Source organism: Elgaria multicarinata, chromosome 6 (assembly GCF_023053635.1).
Source record: "Elgaria multicarinata webbii isolate HBS135686 ecotype San Diego chromosome 6, rElgMul1.1.pri, whole genome shotgun sequence".
Classification (NCBI taxonomy): Eukaryota; Metazoa; Chordata; class Lepidosauria; order Squamata; family Anguidae; genus Elgaria; species Elgaria multicarinata.
Genome location: NC_086176.1, coordinates 28283663 through 28309560, shown reverse-complemented (window position 1 = coordinate 28309560; position 25898 = coordinate 28283663). Strand labels below are relative to the sequence as shown.

General features: G+C 44.4%; 1 protein-coding gene across 1 annotated transcript; it reads right to left on the bottom strand.

Annotated features, from left to right (window-relative positions):
- Positions 1–318: 318 nt before the first annotated feature.
- Positions 319–25656, bottom strand: PTGR1 (prostaglandin reductase 1). The gene is made up of 10 exons (XM_063128534.1): positions 25593–25656; positions 20401–20519; positions 19302–19347; positions 17567–17626; positions 15249–15416; positions 14060–14177; positions 11561–11716; positions 7079–7184; positions 2437–2555; positions 319–479 (listed from the first exon to the last, which is right to left on the bottom strand). Exons 2-10 carry the CDS (start codon positions 20504–20506, stop codon positions 369–371), a joined length of 990 nt encoding a protein of 329 aa, XP_062984604.1. The 5' UTR covers positions 20507–20519; positions 25593–25656; the 3' UTR covers positions 319–368.
- Between the last annotated feature and the right edge of the window lie 242 nt (positions 25657–25898).

Genomic DNA, 25898 nt, shown 5'->3' with positions numbered 1-25898 from the left:
GGCCTTAGCTATACCTAAGGTTTATCCCAGGGTCGTCCCTGCCTGCTCCTGGGATATCCTGTGTGTCATTTACATGAACAGGGATGACGCCGAGATGATCCCAAGATAAACCTTAGGTCTAGCTAAGGCCTATGTCAAATCTTTTAAGTTCATGGATCTGCTTCCTTCACATCTAGTTTGGGCTGTGGAGATCATGTGATAAACATTTCCCTCAGACTTTTATCATAACCAAGCTATGCTTGATTTCGTAACCAACAAATAGGTGAGCGAGTGTGTTTATGAATGAGTTTCCGGCATAAAGACAATTCACGCATTAAAGGAGGTGTGGCTAAGCGTTTATTGGGCCTGGTTTCTTGGAAGAAAGACCGTTACACTTTTACTACTGCCTTCCCCGTATTTTCTCCTTTAAGCATTCCCATGAATGCTGCTGGCATGTTTTCAAATCCTTTAGTGATGTGTTCATGATACTTAATTTTCCCCTGTACAAAAACAATATTTGGATTTAAAAAACAGATCTAAAAACTTAAAAGGCCTGTTCCTGAATACATACAAGAATAAAAACTGCAACTAGAACAAGTAGTACATTTTCAAAGCATTTGTTGTTCATGTGCCTTGTATTTCAGAAAATTTCTTTCAGTGCCACCAGTACAGGTCAAGCTCACACACTTCTTTACAGCAAAGGGATTTGGGTCTCAATCTAGTCAATTCTTTAAGTGTGTGCAGCCTCCCTGTACCCATAGGTAGTAGCCCTAGGAAGGGATGGAAGTGGTGGGTAACTGGATTAGCCCCCTTCTGCCTAGAACCATTTTTTAAAAAAATAATAGCTGCTGCTCAGTGTATGGAACAGTGGCCTGATTTTCACACAGTGCTAACCCATGGAATAGGTTACTGAATGCTGGGTTTTCTGTGATGTATGAACCCATCTGCACTAACAAACCATACTACAAACAACCCAGCTAGAGAACCCATGGTTGTTGGGTTGGGAACTATGGGTGATTTAAACCATGAGTTCACACAGCACTGCAGTCTATGGGTTAAACAACCCATGGGGTGTCATGTATGACCAGGAGAGAACATATATGTTGCCTGCAGAGTGCCCTCCACTTCCACTTTTCATTAGCAACTCATGATCATCTCCATTAAAGGTTGGTGTATTATCTGAACCCAGAGTGCTGGGTTGTTTAGGAGCTTAAAGAGCCAGTGGTCAACCCATGGCTTGTTGTTGCATTAACCGTTTTATTGTTTAACTCCTAAATAACCTAGTGCTCTGGAATTATATGTCATGCTAACCAAGCTATTATGGAGCCGATCATTGGTTGCTAAGGAAAAGTGGAAGTGGCAGCCACACTGTAGGCAACACGTCCACTCTCTCCTGCTCATGAATGATAGCCCATGGGCTGTTGTGTTGTGCGAACTGGTCCATTGTGTGTAAACTGAAGACTGTGGCTTGTTCATGGATTGTTTCACAAGGCTACAGATGTGTCAGGCAAGAGCCGTTAAAAACCCCAGCTGAACTATATGCCAGTACTACAGCACTGCAAAGACATTTGGCATACAGGGAGGGAGCAGGCAAAGGAGGCGGTAAATATCTCGGGTTGAGAAAACACACATGGGTTAAATAAACCATGGGTTAGCAAGTTAGCCAGCTCTGAAGGTGTGACATTTAGCCTGATAGCCCCAACCTTCCATTTTGGCAAGGTGGGATAAAAAGAATTTCAACAAAACCATCCTTTTTCCATTTAAAACTCCCTGTATGACAAGTGACACTATTCTAAGATACCTAATTGAAATATGGGGGCTCTGGAATTAAAATAATTTTGGAGTCTTGGTGAACAGGGATATGTATTTACATTTTAAAAGTTGTCTGTTGTTTACCTGATCTTGCAGCCGTCTCACGTAGCCTATGTGTCAAAGCCAAATGTAGGGAACAATCCTATGTCCCCTAGACAGCGTCTGGAGGGCATAGGAGATTTCAGTTTCCTGGATCCTAGCCCAGAGACAAAGCTCCGAGCTAGGAAACCATGCTCCCCACCCCCTTACTACGAACTTGCAAATGTGAATTTGTAGGGGGTGAAGGGAGCCATTCTCAGGGTAGTGGAGGAGACTGGGGTGGCAGCCCCTCCCCTGAGAATGCACCTCCTGCTCCACACAGGATACTGGTAAGTCTCTGAGTTCGGAGGCCTATGAGTACCCAGAATCCCATGGGATGGCACCTTTAAGAGAGCTTCGGCTATTGTGCGGTATAGAAATGTAATAAATAAATAAATAAATAAATAAATATACTTTCTGCACTGCGGTTGATAGTTCGACCCTCTCCCTTACTTGAGAGAACACCTCAGGTATGTGTGTACACAGATGCATATGCACATATATATAAAAACGTAGTGAACGAGGGAGGCCTCACTCACTTGGATGTGAAACGGCAGTACAGCTTACCTCTTCAACCCATTTCAACAGTGCTTTCAGCCCTTCTTCTTTCCTGCTATCCCAGCGTGTGACCAAGAATCCTTCCATGCAGAGTTCTTTGAAGATCATAGGCATCTGGACATAAGGCCCTGCAAGACAGGTGAGAAAGCATGGTTGACCCTCACCCTCCAATACCAGGTCTGCACCAGCAGTTTCTTGGCACTGGTCATCACCTGAAGCAGTTGCAAAGCTCCTATGACGTCCTGGTGAGTGACCATTGCTGGGCAAGTTCTATTTCCTTGTTTCTTCATACAAAATTGTGCTCTTCTTTCAAAAGGAACCCAGGATTTTATGCAGTTGGTGTGAACACAAACTTATATATCGTCTGGCCCAGCATTGTTCAGCTCAAAGCTCTTCGTGCCAGTAGCTAAGCTTTAGGAGAGGCATGTCAACCTTTCAGAATTGGGGAGCTGGAAAATCACCAAAGCATCAAAGTAGTTGGAGGAAATGGGTGTGGCCATCTGGGGAAGTTCAGAGGGCCAGATTTGGCCCCTGGGCCCAAGGATCTACACCCCGGCATCAAAGCTCCAACTGCGGTTGTCCACAATTCCTCTAGGTCATCACACCTCCATTCAAGCTCCTTAAAATGGTTTGTTTACCATAGCACAAAGTTTCAACACTCAAAACATTTGCGCTGGTGTTATATCAAACAGGTCAATGGGACTACTCATGGAAAATAGCTAGGGCTGGCTGGGAAGATGGGAGTTGTAGTCCAACACATCTGGAAGGCACCAGGTTGAGAAGCTGGGTGAGAGAGTAACCTTCAAATGCTTAAGGCCAGCTAGATTAAGTTATTTACAGATCGCAAATGCTTGTATGAGCATTTCAACCCACCACAGCTAACTAGAAAGCGGATAATCTGCTAGTTAAAAAAAAGGTCTGTAATTAAAATTGTGAGTGGGGATAGGGAGACCTTATGGGCAGTGGGTGGGTGCTGGACTGGAAGTACCTGGTTCAAATCCCTCCTCAGTCACACCCCATAGACCTTATGATTAAAAAAAAGAAGAAAAAGAAATCCAATAAGCATTTGCTTAGCTTGCTGCTAGGGTTGCCAGGTCTTCAAACAAAGGCAGGGCCGATCTTTTAAAAAAACCTGAGGTGGCCAAACCAGTCCACATGATGAACAGGCACTTTTTGTTGTTGTTTTGGAAACAGCAACTCTGGCAAAGCCTGAGGAACCTACAGGAAGGGAGGGAAAGTTTGTGGTGTGAGGGGTGGTGGTAATGTGAGTCACAGAGAGAGAGAACGAGTTAACTCCCTTCATACCATAATCTCAACAAAAAAACCCACTTCTTTGAAGCTGCTATTTGCTTTTCCAGGGAGGCTCCTACTGGCATTACTGAAGGACGTTCCTGGAAAAGCAAATAACGCCTTTTGGGGGAGGCAATTTTCATTGGGATTGTGACACAAGGAGAGAAAGATAGAGAGGGAGACGGGTCACGTTCGGATGACATATTAAGCAATGGGGTGGGAGAATAGCACACTCATCATGCGTTATTTTGTCAGTACTCTCCACACGACATGTTGCCTCTCCCCAACACCCAGCCCGTCACACAGCTGAAAGTCACAGCATCCTTCTGGGGGGCTGGTGCTCCTCCCTCAGTCCTCCCGACCCTATCCCATCAGCCATTGCGAGTTCTGCTGGCTGTACAGGAGCAGCCAGGGTGTTTTCGGCCACTCCTGCCGGAGAACTCTATGTCCTATGGAATAGTGCACTCGACGGGTGGAGATTATACAATGGAGCTGGCCACATGACATTCTAATCAATTGATTATTGGATAAGCAACAGAGCAGCCCATTGTTTTTCCGCAATATTCAAGAAAATAACATACTGTGTGTTTGTGTCCGTTGCGTTCCCCCCAATAATCAACACAACGGATGGTTGACTCCTCCCCCCATTGATTATTGTGTCGTCCAAACCAGGACACTGTGTATCCCCTTTTGCTCCAGAACTGTCCATTTGTGCAGAGATTAGATCCTTCGCGAGGGCTGCTGTATAACTCTTGACAATGGCCATTTAGATGTCTTCCCCAAATTCTTTTCAAGGGTTCAGAGCAGGTCTGTTTTTTTGTTTTCACACCCACCCACACACCATTTTTACCCTCACAACCCTGGGAAGTAGGCCAGGCTGAGACACGGTCCCTCACGTAATTCTCCCTAAGCAAACTACAAGCTTGATTCTCTTCCCATTACATCACACCGTCTCAAAGGAGTAAGCACGGATGCCATTTCACCACCACCACCACCAATATGACTGTGGTAAACAAAATTAGCTACAGCTTGGTATACTATGCAAAAAAAACCAGGGAGCCAACTTGCACCAACAGCCCCATTGACTTCAGAGAATGTAGGGAGTGTTCAAGTGACTGGGAGGCAGCAGCCGTTACCAGAAGTCTTAAGTGTGTCACTAAGGATGGCCCTGAGGGAAAGAAAGGGAATTAGTCCGAATTGCTCAACCTTGCCTCAGCTGGGGAATTTCAAACGCTAAACTGGTTTTCAAAGAGGAAACAAGTGTCTTCTAGCTCACTGCCACCCTCTAGTGATAGGTTCTGTGCAAAGGTTCTGTTTCACCCATTAAATATAGTGCATTCTGCTTCCGTTAACCCCGATTTAAAATGCAAGTTGAAACAGTTGCTTTATGGCCCATCCTCTGGTTGCTTCTGTGAGTGCCCAGTAACAAGCGTGCAATAAAACCGTTATCTGATAGAGCTCATTCTGAAACACACACACACACGGGTGACCATGTGAAAAGGAGGACAGGGCTCCTGTATCTTTAACAGCTGTATAGAAAAGGGAATTTCATCAGGTGTCATTTGTATATATGCATGCATGAAGCACCTGGTGAAATTCCATCTTCATCACAACAATTAAAGCTGCAGGAGCCTTGCCCTCTTTTGTATCTGGTCACTCTACATATGGTCACCCTATTGTTCTCTCACTTATTATGGAGAATCCACATAACGCTATTGAATCATTCTATTCCAGAGCTTTCTGAGTTTGTTCAGAGTTGTTCAGGTATCTTTCCGAGTTTGTCCAGACTCGGTTTGTCATGATTTCTTTTTTCTAATACAATGCAATTGCAATGCCGGCATTTCTAAAGTGGGCAGGATTTTAAGAACTATTGCAGTTTTAATTAATAGCTTCCTCTTGCAGCTTCTGCTTTATTACTTTCTATTGAGTATGGCAGGATTACTGATGAATAGCCGGCTAATTACCATTTAGTGTCAGTACCTCTTCCCATGGATGGGGTGGTTAGCTACTGATTCCCCAATTATCTGGGGTTGGGGTTGTTGTTTTTTCATTTTTATTGCAAAAAATTAAGTGCTGTTTCACTATAAAAGAAACAAGAAAAATACTGTCAGGAAACAAGTAATTAAGGTGTCTCAACCATAGGGATAGGTACTGACTTTAAGATGCAATTAAATAATTAAGCCACTTGAGAAGTGGGGGAGAGGTGTTAATGAGGGGGGCTTGAGGGTGGCAATTTTAAAAAAAATGGGCAGGCATGATGTCAGGGGGTAGGGCGTGGGAGAGGGACAGGACTGGATTAGAAATTTTGACTGAATGAAAGTTCCCTGCCACTGAACAAGACCTTACAAAAGCGAAGAGACAACTGCACACCAGAGATAGATAGGTGTGTATGGTGTAATAGAGAAAGAAAGGGAGAGAGAGGTATGCCATTTTTAATGGCAGGGTGGGTTCTTTTAATGTGGTGTTCCCACCTGCTGAGATTATGTGGCTAAGTGATCAAATGAGTGCAATGCTTTACTTCCCCTTCCAGAAAAATGGAATCTTATGCACACTTACTAGGGAGTAAAATCGTATCTGTGGTACGTATCTCTGAATAAATATGCATAAGATTGCACTATTAATGTTAATGACTCTACAACAGAGACTTAATACACTTTATCCCAATTCCCACCTAATATTAAAGGCACATTGTTAAGGGGGAAAAGGATTTTGTAAAAGCTTCTTTATACAAATATAGCTATTTTTAGGTATTCTAAGACTCCAAATACACAATTTCATCAAAGTAGCAGTTTTATGTTGGAAGTTTACATAAGCATGTATTTTGTTTTGAATTCCTGGGGTTGGATCTGGATTTCTTTGACTAGACTAACTGAAATCAATAGGACAAGTTGGACATGACTAACTAAGTCCCATTGATTTCAATGGGTTTATTCTAAGCATGACTAAGCCTTGATCCAACACCTGGAAATTATTTCATCTTGAAGTGGGAAACTTAACCTAAGTTTTCCCTTCTTCAAATAGCTATTTAGTAGGGTGACCATGTGAAAAGTAGGACAGGGCTCCTATATCTTTAAAAGTTGTGTAGAAAAGGGAATTTCATGCAGCACCTGGTGAAATTCCCTCTTCATCACAACTGATAAAGCTGCAGGAACCCTGCCCTATGACCAGATACAAAAGAATGTAGAGCTCCTGCAGCTTTAACTGTTGTGATGAAGAGGAAATTTCACCAGGTGCTGCATGCATACAAATGACACCTGCTGAAATTCCCTTTTCTATACAACTGTTAAAGATACAGGAGCCCTGTCCTCCTTTCCATATGGTCACCCTACATTAAACAATATAATAAGAAAAGGGGTTATACCTTTTTTGGGCGCAGCGTTATTGTACTGTGAAATAGCGCCACACACAGCAATTCTCCCAAATTTCTTCATTTGTTCCAAAACAATATCGCTAAATTCTCCTCCCACCTGTGTAGACAAGAACACAACATTTTAGGAAGGGGTAAAATTCCACAAAGGATTGTTTGGGATGGGCAGACAAGATACATACATACACATACCCACACAAACACACACTTACCTGCTCATGTAACTCATATACCCCCATGTGGCAATGAGGGTTGAAAAAAGCCTCCATGGGGAAGTTTTCTCATGCCTAAGGGCAGTATGGGGGTGAACCCTCCTCCCCCAAAATTGTCCCTAATTGGCAATAAGGTTTGGCAGGCAACTCCCAGTGGAGTCAGTATCACCCTTAAACAAATATTCCATTGGGATAATGGAGGTTTTTTTAAAAATAAATAAATAAAGCTTAACTACTCAGCAGATGAGTGGGGCAGTGTGAGAAGAGGATGCAGGATGAATGAGACCCCACGGGTCACCTCTGGCCCACAGGTTGGAGGTTCCCTACTGCTAATATAAATCCTTGCTCCAAGAAGGGGGGCTTGGCTTTGTGAATCGGGCCAGCCAGTTAGCTGTGTGCAACTCCAGCTTCCGCTGCAAACCAGAAGAACTGGTTTCCCCCAAGTCAATTGAGGAGAGAGGCGTGAATGTATTTCCAAAGTGCAACGAGTCCACTTCCACAATGGGCCTCCTTGTTGAACTATGCACATGTGTATGGATCGACGCAGTACGTTCTATTTTAATTCCATCTCTTTCAAAGTTATTTCATAGCAGGTTCGCCAACCTGTGTACTTTGCAGTCATTTGCACTGCTGCTGAAAATAATGCCTTGGTCTGCATTTCCACTAGCCAACATTTAAATTTGTTTTTTAAAAAATCATCTTAAAATGAATTCAGCACATTGTGTTTCATGTATTTGTGCTCCAGCTGTGCAAATTCGTGTCCATTTCTGGGAGAACTTTTATAAAGTATTTTGTAATGGCCAACCGATTTTGAAAAAAGACAAAAACAAGGAAAAACAAGGAGAGATCTTGCATTGTGGTGGCACTCCACCACAAGGAGAAATCTTGCGTTGGTTTAAGATAAGGAATGCGTCACCATTTCCTTTTCTTCCATGTAGGAGGTGTGCAAAGTAGGAAAGAGAGGCATAGGTGGCAGACAAGCCACACACAACCACCCTACTTATTCCTCCGATGCATCCTGGGGCACGTCTACACAAAGGGCTTGCCCCAGGGTGGCTTCGCAGTAGTGGCACGTCACCTACATGACGCATCTGCCGTTGTGAAACCATCCGGGGGCAAACCCTGGAAACTCCGCTCCAAAAAAGTCAGGCACTTACCCCGACTTTTTTGGCAGTGGAGCCCATGGCGCCCCGACGCGTTGCCTCTATAAAAGTTTTTTAAAAAATGGGGGGAGGAGAGGAATGGGCTGTTCCTCCCCCTTTTTATAATGTTTATGATCTGTATCTGCAGAGCTTCGCAGATACAGATAATAAAATAAAAAGGAATGGGGGTGAGTGGGGAGACAGGCAGAGGCAGAGGGAGGAAACGTGGTTCTCCGAGTCCCTCTCGCATCCTCCTCTGGCTGCCTCATTCCTCCTCCCACCCACCCCGTTTTTATTTTCATTATCTGGTATCTGCAGAGGTCTGCAGATACAGATTATAAAATTTAAAAAAGAAAGAGGGGGAGGAACAGCTCCATTCCCCCTTTTTTTTTTAATTTTTTTTTCCAGAAGTACAGGGCTGGAAAACTCGCACTTGCCTTCCTTCTTATGCAGATGCCAGGAAGGAACGCAAGTGTGGGTGCAAGGCACCTGCCACCATAAAGACAGGGGCCTGGAAACCAACACACTTATATATTGACTTAGACCATTTTACACGTGTAGAGCTGAGTCTCTACTTCCCTTGCTCGGCTTCGTCCATTTTCTTCTGCTGCCCCTTACGCCTGGAACGCTCTTCCAGAACATTTGAGAACTACAAGTTCAATCACAGCTTTTAAAGCTCAGCTAAAAACTTTTCTTTTTCCTAAAGCTTTTAAAACTTGATTTTGCTCTGACTTTTATACTGTTAGTTTTACTCTACCCTGTGCCTGTTTGGTGCATTCTCTTCCCCTTCCTATTGTTTTATTATGATTTTATTAGAATGTAAGCCTATGCGGCAGGGTTTTGCTATTTTATTGTTTTACTCTGTACAGCACCATGTACATTGATGGCACTATATAAATAAATAAATTAATAATAATAATAATAATAATAATAATAATAATAATAATAATTATTATTTTAAGAAAGAAACCAGAAATTCCTGAGGGAAGATTAGAAATATTGGATAGTTAATGTGGTATATTTATTCTTGGCTTATATTGGAAGAACAGCTTTCCTCAGTGTCAAGAGGAATTTCATTTACTTCTAAGTGCAGCCTGGTAATTTGTAATCTTACAACATTTCCTGGTTTAAAAAATTGCCTCAAACTTTCAACTGCCTTGAAGCCACTTCGTCTCCTTAACTGTATTCAGTCTCTTGACAAAATTGCACAACCAGCTATAGCAACTTCTAATTCGATCAGGGATATGGTGAAACGTAATTTAGATCCTCCGTGTCATGTATAGCTGAATCAGGTACAGTTATGGCCTCTTTCATAGAAAGTGGATGTGGACCAATGGAATGGTATTTCGACTGGTAGCGCTCGGTGCCCTCTGCCTGGAACTTACCCCTGACCTCCATGTTCAGAAAGAAAAAGACTACTACAGTTCCTATCATTCCCTAGGCAGCCATACTGTAGGACTTTTTTCTGTCTAAACATGCATAACTATACACCCTCAGAGAATTGGAGGGGGGGAGATTATGACATCTTCCACCCGTAACCTTCCTGCATGCGTTTTCCACTGCTTCTTTAATCTTTTCCTCTTACTACAGAAAAGTCACTAAGGAAGAAAAAATAGAACTCCATAAAGTGGCCTCTGGTTTTTAGTGTTGGGGCACCTCTTTCTCGAAGTACCTTAGGGTTGTATTCCATTCATCCAATCATTTACTAAACTTGATAACCTAGGGATTAAGAGCTTCCTTGAGGGCCAAGAGACTGGCATTTAGTATTGGAAGTCCCACAACTCCCCTCACAGTGAAAAATGGCAGAAATTTGCATCACGTGAAGGAGAAATTGTCCTATAATAAATGTGAATCTCTTGATAATCTGATCTGGGGAGATCTGTTTCCATGGTAACATCTCACCATTTCCTTCAACACTGGCTAAACCTACTCCTCACCTTTTCCTCTTTATACTTATTTTATGTTTTCCTTTCTGCTTGCACTTTCCCCTTAACCATGTTTTCCTTTGCGTCTTGCTTCATTTCTTTCCTAATTGGTCTGTTCTGTCTCTTGTTATCCTTTAACCTTGCTCTGTTTTTGATTCCTTCCTTTTCATAACTGAGGGGAAATCATTGACTAGGGTGGGCAGTGAATGGGTATTACTTGTTCTGTGGTTGTATGCATGTGTGTGCCATTTTGGAAGTTGTGTAATTCTAAAAAAAGGCAATAAAAGATTTCAACTAAAAAGGCTTTGCTGTAATTGGCTTTTCTTAGTCCAGGAACTCTGAAAGGGGGCAGGGGAGGAGAAATCAGGCCTCTGCAGCTGCTGTTGCAAGATCAAATTGCTAGGCCCATACAGATGTTCAAATCATACTGGTATTCAGTCTTATCTCTACAGGTAGGCTTTTTGATGCTATACCTACATGCCCAAAATCTGATGTTACTCTGTACGATCGAAAGAATTTAGCTTGAATTTAGAAAGGTCGTCTGAGTACCTGCCCTGTGCTCAATGGTGTGGAAGTGGGTGTGACTTACTCAGCTTCCATTGCATCACACTAGGGCAGCCTGAGGTGGAGGCTTTCCCAATACCAACAATATATCACAGCCAGGGATGTCAGAGAAATGTAGTTTGTGGCGGGGGATGGTGTGGAGTTCAATGGGTTTTCCTAGGTTTGCCACTCCCGGATTTTGTTCCAGTTCCTGCTGCAGCACCCAACTTGGTCTGCAGCTAATCGGGATGGGCATTTCATACATTGTTTTCCCTGCAAGTCCTGCAATTTGCACAAATTGCTTGGAAATTTATGCAAATTGCATGGAAGTTTGCTCAACTTGCAGAATCTGCACAAAAATGCACAAAAACGTTCCTGAAGTTTGGGGGGAAACTCACAGCTCAACTCGCAAACACAAATCGAGTTATACACACTGGAGAATTCTGTCAAGTCCTAAGTGAACTGGATTTTCCAGCAACAGATATCTGTAATCACAACTTCTGTTTGCAGAGCAAAGTCTGTGCACAAGCAGAATTTCTAGTCAAAGAAATCAACTCTGAACAGGGCAATCCCCTCAGACCAAGGTTAAAATATGGTCAAGCTTTCCTTTATATCTCATGTCCACAGACTGGCCCGTGCTCCGTCTGAACGTACATTATCGAAGTAGCAGTCATAGCCTTCGGGGGATGCCTTTTTCAGCGCCTCTTCCAGGGATCCCACGGTCTTATAGTTAAAGACTTCATCAAAGCCAAGTTCTTTTAGATGGGCGACTTTCTCGTCGGAACCTGCACAGCCAACCACTTTGCCACCCTGCAAGATAAAGATAAAAGGAGAGGGGAAGTTAACACATAGACACCCTCACAGTTTACATCATTTCAGCATGAGGCGTTTTAATAAAATAAAACCAAATGTGGTATGACAGCCCCCCCAGGAAAAATGACTGGCAACTTGTCTCTGCTTTTTTTTTTATCCCTGTTCAACTTCAAGGCAGGTCCCTAAATCTCCTGACTGTGTACATTTAAGCTCAAGGTTACACACACGATAGAAACCCAATGTGAGTTATATGTTGCATTTAGACAGTCACAGTTGGGGGAAAATACTTTCCCTGTAATCCTCTGTGTCATCATAGATGGAAAGACGTTGGGCAAAATGTTATCAGATGGACAAAAGGAACAGATACAGTGGTCTCCTGTAGCAGGAAATGTCTTAAAATATTCTGAGAACAGGTAGAGCCAATAGTTGTCAGGATCTATGCTGTACTGAGTGCTTGCAGGACCCAGGTCTATGCTGTACTGAGTGCTTGCAGGACCCAGGTCTTCGGTCAGGACCTGTCCTGCTGGGGTGTTTGCAAGCCTCAGGCCCCTGACTATTTACACGTGTGATTGGAGTCCAGCTGGGTGGGGCCAGGGTAAGAGCTATTTAAGCACTGCACTTCTCTCTCAACCCTAGCTACAGCAACACTGTTCCTGTGCTGCCTAGCTCTGCTTCCTGCAAACCTCTATGCCCATTCCTGATCATGTTGGTTCCTGACTTCTGGACTGCCTTTGGACTTTGTTTTGCCTCTGCTATGCCTTGTTGATTCCTGACTTCTGGACTGCCTTTGGACTTTGTTTTGCCTCTGCCACGCCTTGTTGGTTTCTGACTTCTGGATTGCTTTTGGACTTTGCCTCCCCCCTGCCTCTGCCATGCCTTATTGGTTCCTGACCCTTGGACTGCCTCTGGACTACGCCGTGGTTCTGCCTCTGTCTCAGCAGGTGGTGCTGGACCCTTGTGCCGGTTCCTGGACGTTGCTCCAGCTTGGCCCAGACTCAGGTTCAACTGTGCCTCTGAACTCTTGCATGCTACGGGAGGGGGCTCTGGCCCTGGCACACACTAGTGACAGTCAATAAAGCTGAACCCTTCTTGATCCCGCTTCAGTGTGGTGTTCTCTTCTGCCTCACTCCCCTGGTCCCAGAGGCCCAGCCTAGCTTCCTGCCGCTCATGCCCTGGACATAACAATAGTACACAGAGCACCTCCAGATTCTTGGAGCACCTTAAAGGCAAACAAGTTAATTATAGCATAAACTGCCATCAGAGCATAATAATGGTACATGTTAGGCCCTCTGAAGAATTTTTGGGGATGGACTCAGAGGAGGAGGAAGCAGAACCTTTACAGGCAGAGGCTAGTGTCCCAGCTGCTGAACTGGTGCCAGCTGGGAGCGGAGCCAACTCAGAAAATGAAGTGGAAGCAGAGCCAAGTACCAGCGTGCCAGTGATTAAACTAGCAGGGGGGTTGGCCAATTCAGAAGTTACAGAGGGAGAAGCAACAAACTTACCTGCACAGTTGTTTAGGCAGCATGGGGTGGAAAAGGAAGCCTGGCGTAGGTCTCTGCGTATTTATACTAGATGCCAACTCAATAGGGAACACCTGTAGCTGCCAGGGAGGGGTATTTAGAGAGCTGGGAAGCAACAGGAACTTTGCCAGAGATTAACTGAGCATCCTGGCGAAAGCTCTTGATTCCTGTTTCGGATCGTGGTGACCTTGTATCCTGGTTGAACTTTGGACTGGCTTGGAATTCGTGACCTGCTCCTATCACTGGACTTCTGGTCTGTTTCTTGGACTATCTCTACCTCTCGTAAGCCCTTGACTTTTGAAACGGAACTGGACTCTGCCTTATGTTTAAACGTCTTGTACTCTGACATTAAAGAGTTAACTGTTATTTCATAGCACAGGTAAAGACAAACTCCACTGTTTGTTTGCTGAGTTTGTGGCCGAATTCTTGGGGCTTGTCTGGGCACGCTGCCCACGTCTGTATCTCTGTCTAATTAGCTGGTCTACTGGCAGCTTTCCCGGACAGTACATGCATATGTGTGCATAACCTGGTAAACTGAGAACTGTTCATCCATCTAGTCCTCAAAAGTTTGTGCCACAGTGAATCCCTTAGCCTGAAGCTGCTAAACCAACTTAAATGTGGCTACTCTTCTCTGGATGTAGTTGATAGTACAAATCAAGCAAAAACAAGCAAACATTGCAATCATGCAGATTCTTGTCCAGATTACCAATCAAGAGGCATGCAAACGTATTGCCCCAGGGTCTTCCGACAGGATCTGCCCTCCCACTCGGTCATCATAGGCATTCCTGTGATACCAAGTTGTGCCTTTATGACCACTTACCTTTAGTTTAGCAATCTGTCCTACCACATTGCCCACAGCACCAGCTGCTGCATTAATCAGGATAGTCTCTCCTGGTTTCATCCTACAGATCTCAGATAGGCCAAAGTAGGCGGTAAGCCTGTGGGGAAAAGAAAGAAAAGGGTTTGGCGCATCAAAGAAACCCTGACCCAGACCAAGATGACCTTGGTGTACATAAGCAAATGATGAAATCAAAAAGAGGGAGTACACCCCTGATCAGTCCAGGGCAGTTTCTGGCACAGGACTACTGGATTCCTGTACCTTTAACAGCAGCAGAGTAGATGGAATTTCAATGTGCACCTCTCCTCTCCTTGCATGATGAGCTTGCACATGACAAAAGTTCCACCATTTCAAGCATCTTTTATATTTAGGCTCTTTTATTAATTGAAGATGTGCTTTCCAGTGTTCAAGAGGAAAACCACACATCTCCCTGTTATGTTTTGTTCTTCTTAAAGTTTTTTCCTCCTGCTGTAGCAAGGAACTCCAAAATGACATTTGTTCTCTTAGTGTCCCAATGGCTCGCTACATGAGAAGCTATTCTCACTCTGCTGGAAGGAAAAACAATCTGCATAAGCGTTCTACAAGTCCACTACTGGGTACCACACTTCAAGAAGGATGCAGAGAAGCTGGAGGGGGTTCAGAGGAGGGAAATGAGGATCATCAGGGTCTGGAAACAAAGCCCTATGAAGACAGACTGAAAGAACTGGACATGTTTAGCCTGGAGAAGAGAAGATTGAGGGGAGACATGATAACACTCTTCAAATACTTGAAAAGTTGTCACACAGAGGAAGGCCAGGATCTCTTCTCAATCATTCCAGAGTGCAGGACACGGAATAATGGGCTCAAGCTACAGGAAGCCAGATTCCAGCTGTACAGCAGGAAAAACTTCCTGACTGTTAGAGAAGCACAACAATGGAACCAATTACCTAGGGAGGTTGTGGACTCTCCCACACAAGAGGCATTCAAGATGCAGCTGGACAACCATCTGTCAGGGATGCTTTAGAGTGGATTCCTGCATTGAGCAGGGGATTGGACTCGATGGCCTTATAGGCCCCTTCCAACTCTACTATTCTATGATTCTATGACTCAAAGCAGCACATATGAAGTAATAAATGTAATAAATAATAAGTGCACCATCAACCTCTGTGACGTAACATTGAAGCATACTCACCCGGGCATGCCAATTGTCCCAAGAGCCAAAGATCTGGAAAGGTTTCCTGGCCAGCTAGAAGGCAATAGTGATAGGTCTTTGCCCTTGGAAACGGCATGAGTCGTCCAGCCTGACTGAGATATAACAAATTCCCCTACTCGGTATGTGGGGTCCTTGCTTTCCAGAACCCTGTTAAAAAAAAGGGGGGGGAGAAATGAACAGACACCGCAACAAGGATACTTGACACATTGCAAAATGACAGCAGTAGGTTCTTTACATCTTTTCTAAATGTGTAACAAGGAGCAGCATTAGCCGTTATTGTGTACTGAAGTACTACAGGGGATTCCTGCACTGAATTACCAATTTGCTATAAAACCACTCTCAAAGATGGAATACAGGTTACATTGACAGGGTTGTGGAGCAATTGGCCATAGCTCAGTCGTACGGCACCTGCTCACCTTGCACAAGGTCCTGGGTTCAACCCCCAACGTAGCTCGTCCAAGAATATCTGAAGAGTACCAGCAGAATCTCTATATATAAAACGCTAAGGCAATGTATAGCACATAGCAGTAGATGGCACATTGGAGGTTCCAAACTAAGAAGTTTGTGTTGCTAAACAGGATATATAAACACAGCTGGGAGTGGGGGAGGCAGCTGGGAGGAATAGCTGGGAGCCCAGGGTGGAGGCCAGGTGGCTGGTGGTGCACGCAGAGGCCTCAACTAAGTCTCGTGGCTCAGCGGACAGGGGAGCGGATGGGGGGGAGCATCGACATTGTAACATAACATTGCCAAAGTGGTTCATGCGAGGCCTCAGGTAAGCCCCGGGGGTCAGTGGGCAGGCAAGCAAGGTGGGCAGTGACTGGGAGGGTGCAGGGGAGAGTAGCTGGAAGGCCAGGTGGCTCACACGGAAGCCTCACCTAAGTCCTGTGAGTTGGCGGGCAGGCAAATGGGGCAGGGTGGGGGGGAGAGAGGCTGGGAGGGAAAGTTTGAGACTGAACAATAAAGTACTAGCATGCAGACACTCTGCACAGGTCAATCTAGTTATTATAAATCTTTTATAAGACACTTCCCCAGTAGCGGCTGATATCCCGCCCACATTTGCTCCACCGCAGTGCTTACTGTATGCAGGCTCAGGTGGGCACCCTGCATCATTCTAAATGTTGGTGGTTTTCAGCTCTCACCAACTTGGACCATTGGCCATACTAGCAGGGACTGGCGGTGTCTACTGTAGGCCAACTGATGGTATCCACCCCTGGTCTACAGTAGGCAACAGTGCTGGAGCAAGTGCCAAAAAGGAGGCATGGATGCCTGCTGAGTAAGTGTGTACTAAATTGTTTATAATAACGTTGTTTGAAATACATTGGTATTTGGATGCACTGTTTCTTAACAGGTAAGAGCATTTCACATGGATTTGTGTCACAGTATTTGATGCAGGACATGGTGGATATCCCCCATTTCTGTGATTGTTGGCCCCCTATCAAAGGCCGTGCACACCAACAAAAGCTGCTTGCAACCAGGCCCATGAATGTACATGCTCCACCACTGAGTGTGCATTTGGGGAGATGAGTGAATTTGGGGAGATTGTACATCTTCTGTGGGACAAAGAACACTTCACTGCACAGGAGGTTATTGTGACATCTGCTCTGCTGCACAACTTTATCGTTAAGATATTGTCACTGCCTCTTCCAGGGAAAACCAAAGAGTGTGAAGTTTGAATGTTTTGCGGTATGCAGCTCACCCACCAGGGGAAATCAGGGAGGGGGTCCAAGGAGAGCTCAGGTGCGTTCACCCCATCAACACCAATGAGCAGCAATGGGCAGTCTGCATCCTCATGACTTGACAGGTTTGTTATTAGCACACACCTTTCTTTCTGATAAGCCTCGTGTGGCGCAGAGCGGTAAAGCAGCAGTTTCTGCAGCTGAAACTCTCCCCACGGCCTGAGTTCGATCCCAGAGGAAGCTGGTTTCAGGCAGCCGGCTCGGGTCGACTCAGCCTTCCATCCTCCCAAAGTCGGTAAAATGAGTACCCAGCTAGCTGGGGGAAAGGTAACAATGGCCAGGGAAGGCAACGGCAAACCACCCCACTATAAGGCCTGCCAAGAAAACGTCAGCGAAAGCTGGCGTCCCTCCAAGAGTCAGTAATGACTCAGTGCTTGCACGAGAGGTTCCTTTCCTTCCTTTCCTTTCTTTCTGATAGATTTCTAATACACAGGTTCCTCCATGGTTGCACAATATTTGCTTTGATCAAACAATTGACCAAGTATTGTTTTTACTGGTCGAAGACCAAACTCCCATTTCCGGTGTAAGAAAGGACAGGAAACGAGTCAAGGAAAATCTTACTTTGCAACTTGGTAGCCAAGCATTGTATCACCTTCCTTCATATAGACCCTACTGTACGGTCTGCAAAAGAACAAGCAGAAACAAGAGAAGTTTTGAAAGAGATTGCCTGTATAGAAATGGAGACAGTTGGTTGTGACAGGAGGCTGGATCCAGGCGATCTTAATTGAATTTACAAATGGGAGTTCACTAAACCCATTTGTCCCACTGTTTATTTGTTCTGGATCCAACCCAGAGTTATTTTAAATTGGAACCAAACCCAGAACCAGACTTCTATGTTATAACCATGGCTAGGGTGACCATATTTGGGAAACCAAAAAAGAGGACACCTAGTGTGTGTGTGTGGGGAAGCAGCTTTCTGAGTCCTGCAGAAAGTACTTTATTCCCCCACCACCTTAAAGAACCCGATTAGAGTGGAGGAGGGGAAAGGATTTCATTCTGCACCACCACCCACTCCAATTGGGGCCTTTTCTATAATGTCCACGAATGACCCACTTTCCCCTTTAAGACCTCAATTGGAGCTCGGAGTGGGAGAATGATGTGCCTCAAGAAAGCATGTCATTCCCTCCTGCCATGCTAATGGCAGCCTTAAAGGGGAAGGTGTGTCATTCCAGGACATTATTGAAAATTATAGAAAATCCCCCCTGACACCATGGAAAGAACAAAAACCAGGACAAATCCGGGGAAATCCTGACAGTTGGTCACCCTAACCATGGCTATGTATAACATGTTGGACAGTGTTTATGGAAATTTCTGCGATATGGTGTATGGCTCAGAATTTTCAACTGACTTAATGGACTGGCCAACTCCTGGGAAGTTAACAGCAGCTTGGAGCACAAAAATCCACAGATGATTCTTTCATAACCTGAGAGATAGGAATTATAATCTGCCACTCTTTGCGGATTTGCAGGCTCCTGTAAAAACTGGCAACCCTAAAGCAGAACTAAGATACTAATCACTATTTAATACATCAATGGTCCAAACCACTTAAGTACCAGGCAGCAGAATATGATGTAACTACAGGGGGAGTTTATGCCGTCTTATTTTTCACAAGGAACTTTCTCTACAACTTTTGGAATCTCAATAAGGGCTAAACTACAGATCACCTTAGCTACGTAGTTCTGGCCTGGAGTGAAAGGTTGGCGTCTTGGTTTTACACAACTCTGGATCAGGACCCAAGCATGCGGGGTAGGAAGGTTTATCCTAATACTTGGTCCCGAATGGTCCTTTGTCCTAATACTTGGTCCCGAATGGGATCCCCATGCCTGCAATTTGCATTACCGAAAAAGGTCCCATTGAAATAAATTGCTTGTACCCCACTCAAGTCTGAACTGAGACCACAATTGAGAGCAAAAAGTTAAGCCCCTCCTGTCATCCTAGGGGTCTGATGCAGACCACCCCTACTCACACTGGCAATTCCTTGTACTGAAGGCTAGAACTATGTCTCTAAAGGTAACATGTTTCTTGGCCCTATGTTGTGTGTCAAAAGTCTTATAAATGTGCCATGGCATGTTATATTGTGAAGGAGATACCCACTACATTCCTATTAGTGCTGCAGCAACAGACTGCTCTTCTGGAAGTTCATACCTATTGACTATATCTGCCTTATGGAAGAAGACAAAAATTAACATTTAATCGGGAAATCTTGGCAAAAGCATGCAGGCAAACTGAGCTTTGCTTTTAGCTTTACACTTCAAAGCATGTATTCATTCAAAGTTAGGAGACGGGGGAAGAATACCTCATATAGGGGTCCACACTGAGGAATGCCGCTTCAAGCAGGACCTCTGGAATAGAAAAGAAAATGAATTAGATTAAGGACTAAACAAGATAGAGGGCTGGTTCATGTGTAACACTAACCATGGTTTATTTAACCCATGGTTTGTTTCCCTAAGCCTCCTGTGGCGCAGAGTGGTAAAGCAGCAGTTTCTGCAGCTGAAACTCTCCCCACGGCCTGAGTTTGATCCCAGCGGAAGCTGGTTTCAGGCAGCCGGCTCGGGTCGACTCAGCCTTCCATCCTCCCGAGGTCGGTAAAATTAGTACCCAGTTAGCTGGGGGAAAGGTAATCACGGCCGGGGAAGGCAACGGCAAACCACCCCGCTATAAGGCCTGCCAAGAAAACGTCAGCGAAAGCTGGCGTCCCTCCAAGAGTCAGTAATGACTCAGTGCTTGCACGAGAGGTTCCTTTCCTTTCCCTTGTTTCCCTACCCAGGGTTTGTCTGGCAAATGATTGAGCAAACTGTGGTTTGTTTTCTCCATCCCTGAGCTGTTTTGTTCCTTGCTCTTTCGACTGCTCCTTCCCTGTATCCCAAACGCCTTTGCAGCACTGTAGCATTGGCATATAGAGCAGCTGTTTGTTTTGACCACTCTGGCTCATTACCTCTGCAGCCTGGCGAAACAATTTGTGAACAACTTGGTTCCCACATAGCAACAACTCAGGGAGGCATGTAGGCCTCATCTTTGGGTGACAGCCAGGCCCGCAAGCCCTCTTGCTTCTGTCCAACAGTGCCACTAATTGTTGCTGCTTGTACGTAGCACTTCTAGCACACCCATGCTATGCATCGTTTTTACTGATCTACCATACTGAAATCTTGTTTTTCAGATCTTGGTTCAAAGGCCTTTTAAGCTACAATCCTAAACCTCTTTACTCAGTAGGAAGTCCCACTGATTTCCTCAGATGAAATCAATTAAGCATTTCTTCCTAGCAAATGAGATTCCCCATGAATTTTACAATGAGTTTATATTTATAAATATAGTGGAACAAAAACGGGTGACCAGACTCACACATTCAATCTTTTATCTTTAATAAAAGCAAAAATCAAGAGAGATGTTCCTGTTACCTCCATCTTTCAGCGGTGGTAATTCTACCTCTTTTAGTTCAAAATCACTCTGCTTAGGAAACCCCTCAAAGTGTTTCTTCAGGATCCAACACTTGGCACGTACCATTTTTTTTTACTGCCTGGGTGATAAAATAGCTGTATTTATTTATTTTTATTTAAAATATTTCTTGACTGCCTTTCAAGGCAAGAACCCTCCCAAGGTGGGGTACAATAAAGTACATATCACCCAAGGTGATACTAAAAATGATAAAAGCACAATAAAAGCAGTAAGAACACAATATAAACTGTAATAAAATCAGAAAAACCAGCAAACATATGAGGGTAAATCCAGTGTAACATAGTTGGTTTTCAGACCTTCCTAAAAGCCTGCAATGATGAGACCTGTTGGACCCCTAATGGCAACTTATTTCAGAGATGTAGGGCCATTGCAGAAAAGGCCCTCTTTTGTGAGGTCACCCACTTAATCACATGCACAGGTGGGCAAATGAGAATGACCACTCTAGCTGATCTTAAAGTGCAGGCAAGCTGGTTTCCTAATCCACAATACCTCCATCTTGTCTGGATTAAATTTCAGACAAGTACTCGCTGTTATAAACTGATCAGCAAGTTGGTAATTCCTCTAACTCAGTGCCCCTGAAATATTTGATTTCTTGAATCAAGGTCCCCTGCTCTCCCTACCTCCCACAAACACCCAGATTAAAACTGGGCACTATTTTCACTCATATACTCAAAAAGACTCATATACTCAAAAAAATTCTTTTCTTAATCAGCTCCGTGAACAGTGAGCGGGCATTCACCTTCCCACTAAATCACCTCCCAAGTTAATATTGACTCCTGATATCCTCCATTTTCCTGTGCTTATTCAGGCCTCAGGATTGGGCGTGCCCTTTCTTATGCTAGGAAAATAAATGAGGTTTCGGGGATTTCATCACACCCCTTAGCTGTAGCACAGACTGTGTCACAGATTCCTCCTCAGGATGAGATCACTGCCCATTCATCGGGCAAATTGCTGCCACATGGGCCACGTTCTCCAAATGGAATAGAGCAGAGGTGCGTCCAAGATGGTGGCTTAGCTTTTTCAAGGCAACCTACAGACCCTTTAAAGCAGGGGTGGGGAATCAGCGTCCCTCTAGAAGTTCTTGGACTACAACTCCCATTATCCTTGACACATGGCCATGCTGGCTGGGGCTAATGGGAGTCAGAGTCCAACAACATCAGAGACGGGCACAGGGTCTCCACCCTGGGTTTAACGTCCCAAGCAAACCCTGTAACACAGTTTGCGCATCTCTACCCCAGGTCAGAACTTACGGAACAGAGCCCAGGGACTAACAGGAAAAAGGGAATTCCTGCAAGGAGCTCAATAATAATAACAACCACATACAGTATGAAAATTTAAAAACAATTTAAACAGCTAAAAACCATTTCAATAAAATATTCAAGTTCTTCAGAGCTATTCTCCTATTTCCTCATTTGGGGCTGCATTTCAGGGCACAAAAAGGACAGCACAAAGCAGTTTGTGTTGTTGAGGGGTGGGGAAAGCTGGCTTACCCATGACAGCTGCGGGTGGATGGGTTTTACTCGTCTTCCTTTTTTAAAAGTGGCACCAGGACCAAGTGCCTGGAGAAAAGGGATAACGGCAGCAGCGACCAGAGCTCCACTCGGCTGCCAGCAGCTCGTTAAAGTTAAAGGAAGTGGGGAAAGTTAAGGAAACCCCTCGCTTGGTTTTGTTTGGGGGGTTAAATTGCAAGTGGCTGTTTCGGCCTCTCCCTAGCTGTAGGTCAGGGATGGGACACATGTGGCCTGCCAGATGTTGCTGGACTGCAACTCCGATCATCCCTCACCGTGGGTTATGCTGGCCAGGGCTGGTAAGAGTTGCAGTCCACCATCAACTGGAGAAGACACAAAGGGTTGTTTTTTTCTTATTACATTTGTATCTCATCTTTTCCCTCCTTGCAAGGAACCCAAAATGGCTCACACAGCCCTCCTCTTCTCCGTTTTATCCTCGCAACAACCCTATGAGGTTATGATGGCTGCAAAGGGAATCTCTAACCTTTAACCTGTGGAAGTCTCTCCCTCCCCCCCTTTCCACTGCCTATGCCTGCTACATGCCAAATGCAAATTCCTCAATGGAGAAAGAGTAAAAGTTCAAAAGTCCACGTTGGTAAACCATGACCAATGAAATGTATGTTCCCAAGCTCACAAGCGACGCTGACCAATAGGATGCTGACCCATGTATAGAAGCTAGTGAAACTGACCAATGAAATACTAACACACTTTTTGAAACCAAAGACTGCGTATGTGCGTGGAACGTATTGGAAGGGGTGCTTGATTTGCGGTCTGTCACCTGGTACCCCTTTGCTGCAGCTCAGGAAACAAAATTAAGTTGGATCCTCCACCCCCGTGTGCTTTATTGGACGTAGCGCGCAGGGCAACGGGCCCTCCTGTCCTTTTGGGGGACAACAGGCTGAGAGTGAATGACTGGCAACGATCAATTTTGTGTGAAAGGGTGTGTGGGTGGGTGTGAGAGAGAGAGTTCCAGTTCTTGTACTGAAAACAAATTTCTGGGTTGAGTCTATGTTTAGAGGCTCCTTGTTCTGGAATTATATGTCTAATCAGAAATACTCAAGAGAGCTTTGGCTATTGGGTTGTACAGAAATGCAATCAATCCATCAATCGAGATGCCCCACTGAGTTCAATAAGGCTTACTACCAAGTAAGTGGGCATAGGATTGCAGTGTAATTTATTCTTTCAAATATCAGGTAGCAGTGTTGGTCCATAGAATAGAATTCATAGTGTTTCGTGCCATGTTGTATTAAGACATAAGCTTTGAAAAATGCCACTTTTTATTGATCCAAATAAAAGATATTATTGTAGAAGAAGAACCACCACTGTTCACCAAAAATAATGAACAGACAGGATGGAAGGAAAACAATTAACGTTACCATCATGTTTGAGGTGGCTTTTTTATGTCAGCCTACCCAAAACATGTTGTTAAAGTGTATTCTTTCCTCTTTCCTGGTTTTTTGTGGTTGCTTTTGTGGTTTTTTAAAAGACAACTAACAGATACAGGAATGTTAAAACAATATATTTTTATTCAGATCAACAAAAAGCCCTAATAAAAAGTGGCAGTATACACTGGTGGAAAGGGTATGCGGTATCTGTAACACCAGATAGCTAAATGGATCGCTATTACACTACAGATATTGCAGCGGGCCTGATCCAGATCAGAACTGCAGCGTAGGGTGGTGTTTTTTTTTTTAAAAAAAAATACACCTTACCCCCTAAACTAGGGTCCCAGTCGGGATCAGAGCCCCTGTACTTATTATATGGTAAAAAAAAGACATTGCTGCTAGCTATATTGTTAAAAGAATGTGTGCTTTAGCCCTAAAAATTCCACAAGACCAAAGAAACAGATAAGTTCCACATAGGTATTTAGATACTAGAATCTATAGTTTTCTACAGATGATGGGACTTAGGTTGTTCAATGTGTTTTAATCTCTTTGGCAAGACAGCCGGTCAGTCACAAGCAACACATTCTAACAGCACAATCTCAGAATGTTTACTTACAAGAAACCCCAATTGAGTTCTGTGGACCTTATTCCTACATTTGCATAGGACTGTGACAAGGAAATCTGAAAGTACCCCATTGGAACCCCTCAATTTGATGTGAATAAAATGCACAAGCATATTTCAGATACATTCCTGATGCTTTCCCCCCTCAGCCCCTCCTCCGTGCCTGCAAACAAACAGACACAGAAGAGTCCCCTCGCAGCCTGCTCAAGGCCACCCTACTACACTCTTCGCCCACTCATTGTCCCGCTAATCTGACACAGTAGAAAGGTTACTTTTTCCAGAAACATATTTGAGACGCCTTGAGGCCCGGAACTAAGTACCATCTCACCGTATTCACAGACATGGAGGCATATCTTATATTTGTTTATCACCTAAGCCCCCCCCCCTCCTCAATAGGCATTGGAAGTGGCTCGCAGCTGGCTAGAGACACTTTCCATTGACCTCGGGAGGGGGGTCTTATCAAAGTACAAAGAGTTACATACACTGGACATAGTTGTTACAATATAGGGCGTTGTTTTAGGTTTTCGTTTATGGAACATGTAGAAAAACTTGTAATCAATAAAGGATGGGAGGAAGGAATCTTATGATTTCATTGGAGGGACTTGGAATGTTATAAAAGTAGGTTGATGTGGATGATGGGTAGAGAGTTCAGCCTTCGGCTTGCTGGAGGTGAGCTTTCTCCTGTGTAGGTAGTAAAAGAATAAAACCTCTGCATCTGGATCGGTCTGGAGTCGTTCCTTCCCTACTGGGTTTGGGGAAATTTCCCTAACAACTGCAATCTAAGAAAGATCACTCATAGAAGCAAGTTCCACGGAGTAAATGCAAATAGGAAGGGTAGGGGTAACCCAGCAGTTAGGGACCCTCAAAAATCATCATCATCATCATCATCATCATCATCTATTTGAAAGCATGAGAATTGCCAAGTCATTTCCCTGTATTTGCACTCCCTTGTTAATTCTCAGAGGCCTTTCCCTCTTTTTGATTTTGATTGTCCTGCTCATTTTAAAATTGAACAGGGCAGGCATTTGCTTTCCCCACCCCCGGTTGGAGACACAGTAGACACAAGGAGCTTTAGAGTAAAGAATCTGGATCAAAGGTAAAACCAATTTTAAGCTGCCTAAGCGTTGTTACATAATACAACTCCTAAAAAAACCCAGCAGCACAGGATATGGATAAATGCAGGCGTGGGGAGATAGTCGTGGAAGGAACCAGGAAAACATTAAAGCAATTCAGAAACTCATGAGCCGTTTAAGCCAATACTTGCCAGCAAAAATTGCCCTGGAATGGTTTGCCATTGTGATACTGCTCCCTCGCTCCCTCCCCCTCCTCGCTCCCCACGGATGAAGAAATCCTTCAAATATAAGGTTACTGGTTTTATCCTGCATCTTCTTTGTAATTTGGCAGCGATTAAACCTGGGAGTTTCCCTGTAACAAAACCCTGAACTTTTGCCTAGACGGCAGAAAACAAGATCCTTGCAATAGGAATGAGTGTAAGAAACCACAAGGTTTAAATAGCTTGCATGAGAAGATACAGTGTCACCCCTCAGCTCCAGGGAGGCCACTTGCCCGTGATGTCCGCCACCCTCCTACTAACCTGCGCAAAGGTTTGGAAAGCCTACCTTGTAAGCACAAAAGCTAAGTTGCTCCTTTTCCCTTCTTCACAACTCTGCGTTTGCAAAGAAAGTTGCATACATGTGTCCATTTATGTACTTCTGGGCGCCACCTGCTGTTCCGTATCAACAGTACAAGTCAAAGCCACCAAATAAAACTTGGCTGCTTTCACAGAGGAATGTTTTCTTGAACTGCTTGGGATTCTCCCATACACACTCCACTGCTTCAAAACTGGAATGTATACACGAAGTACAGCAAGGGTGGGCAATCTGCAACCTTCAGGGGGCTGTAACATTAATAATAAAATACACATG

What these genes read in the sequence shown, in the direction of transcription:
- PTGR1 (XM_063128534.1), bottom strand. Translation starts at nt 20,506, where the DNA reads ATGGTACGTGCCAAGTGTTGGATCCTGAAGAAACACTTTGAGGGGTTT. An exon ending in AGTGTGGACCCCTATATGAG is followed by an intron (nt 17,627 to 19,301) that starts GTATTCTTCCCC and finishes GTTCTTTTGCAG; the next exon opens with ACCGTACAGTAGGGTCTATA. An exon ending in ATGACTGCTACTTCGATAAT is followed by an intron (nt 7,185 to 11,560) that starts GTACGTTCAGAC and finishes TTGTCTACACAG; the next exon opens with GTGGGAGGAGAATTTAGCGA.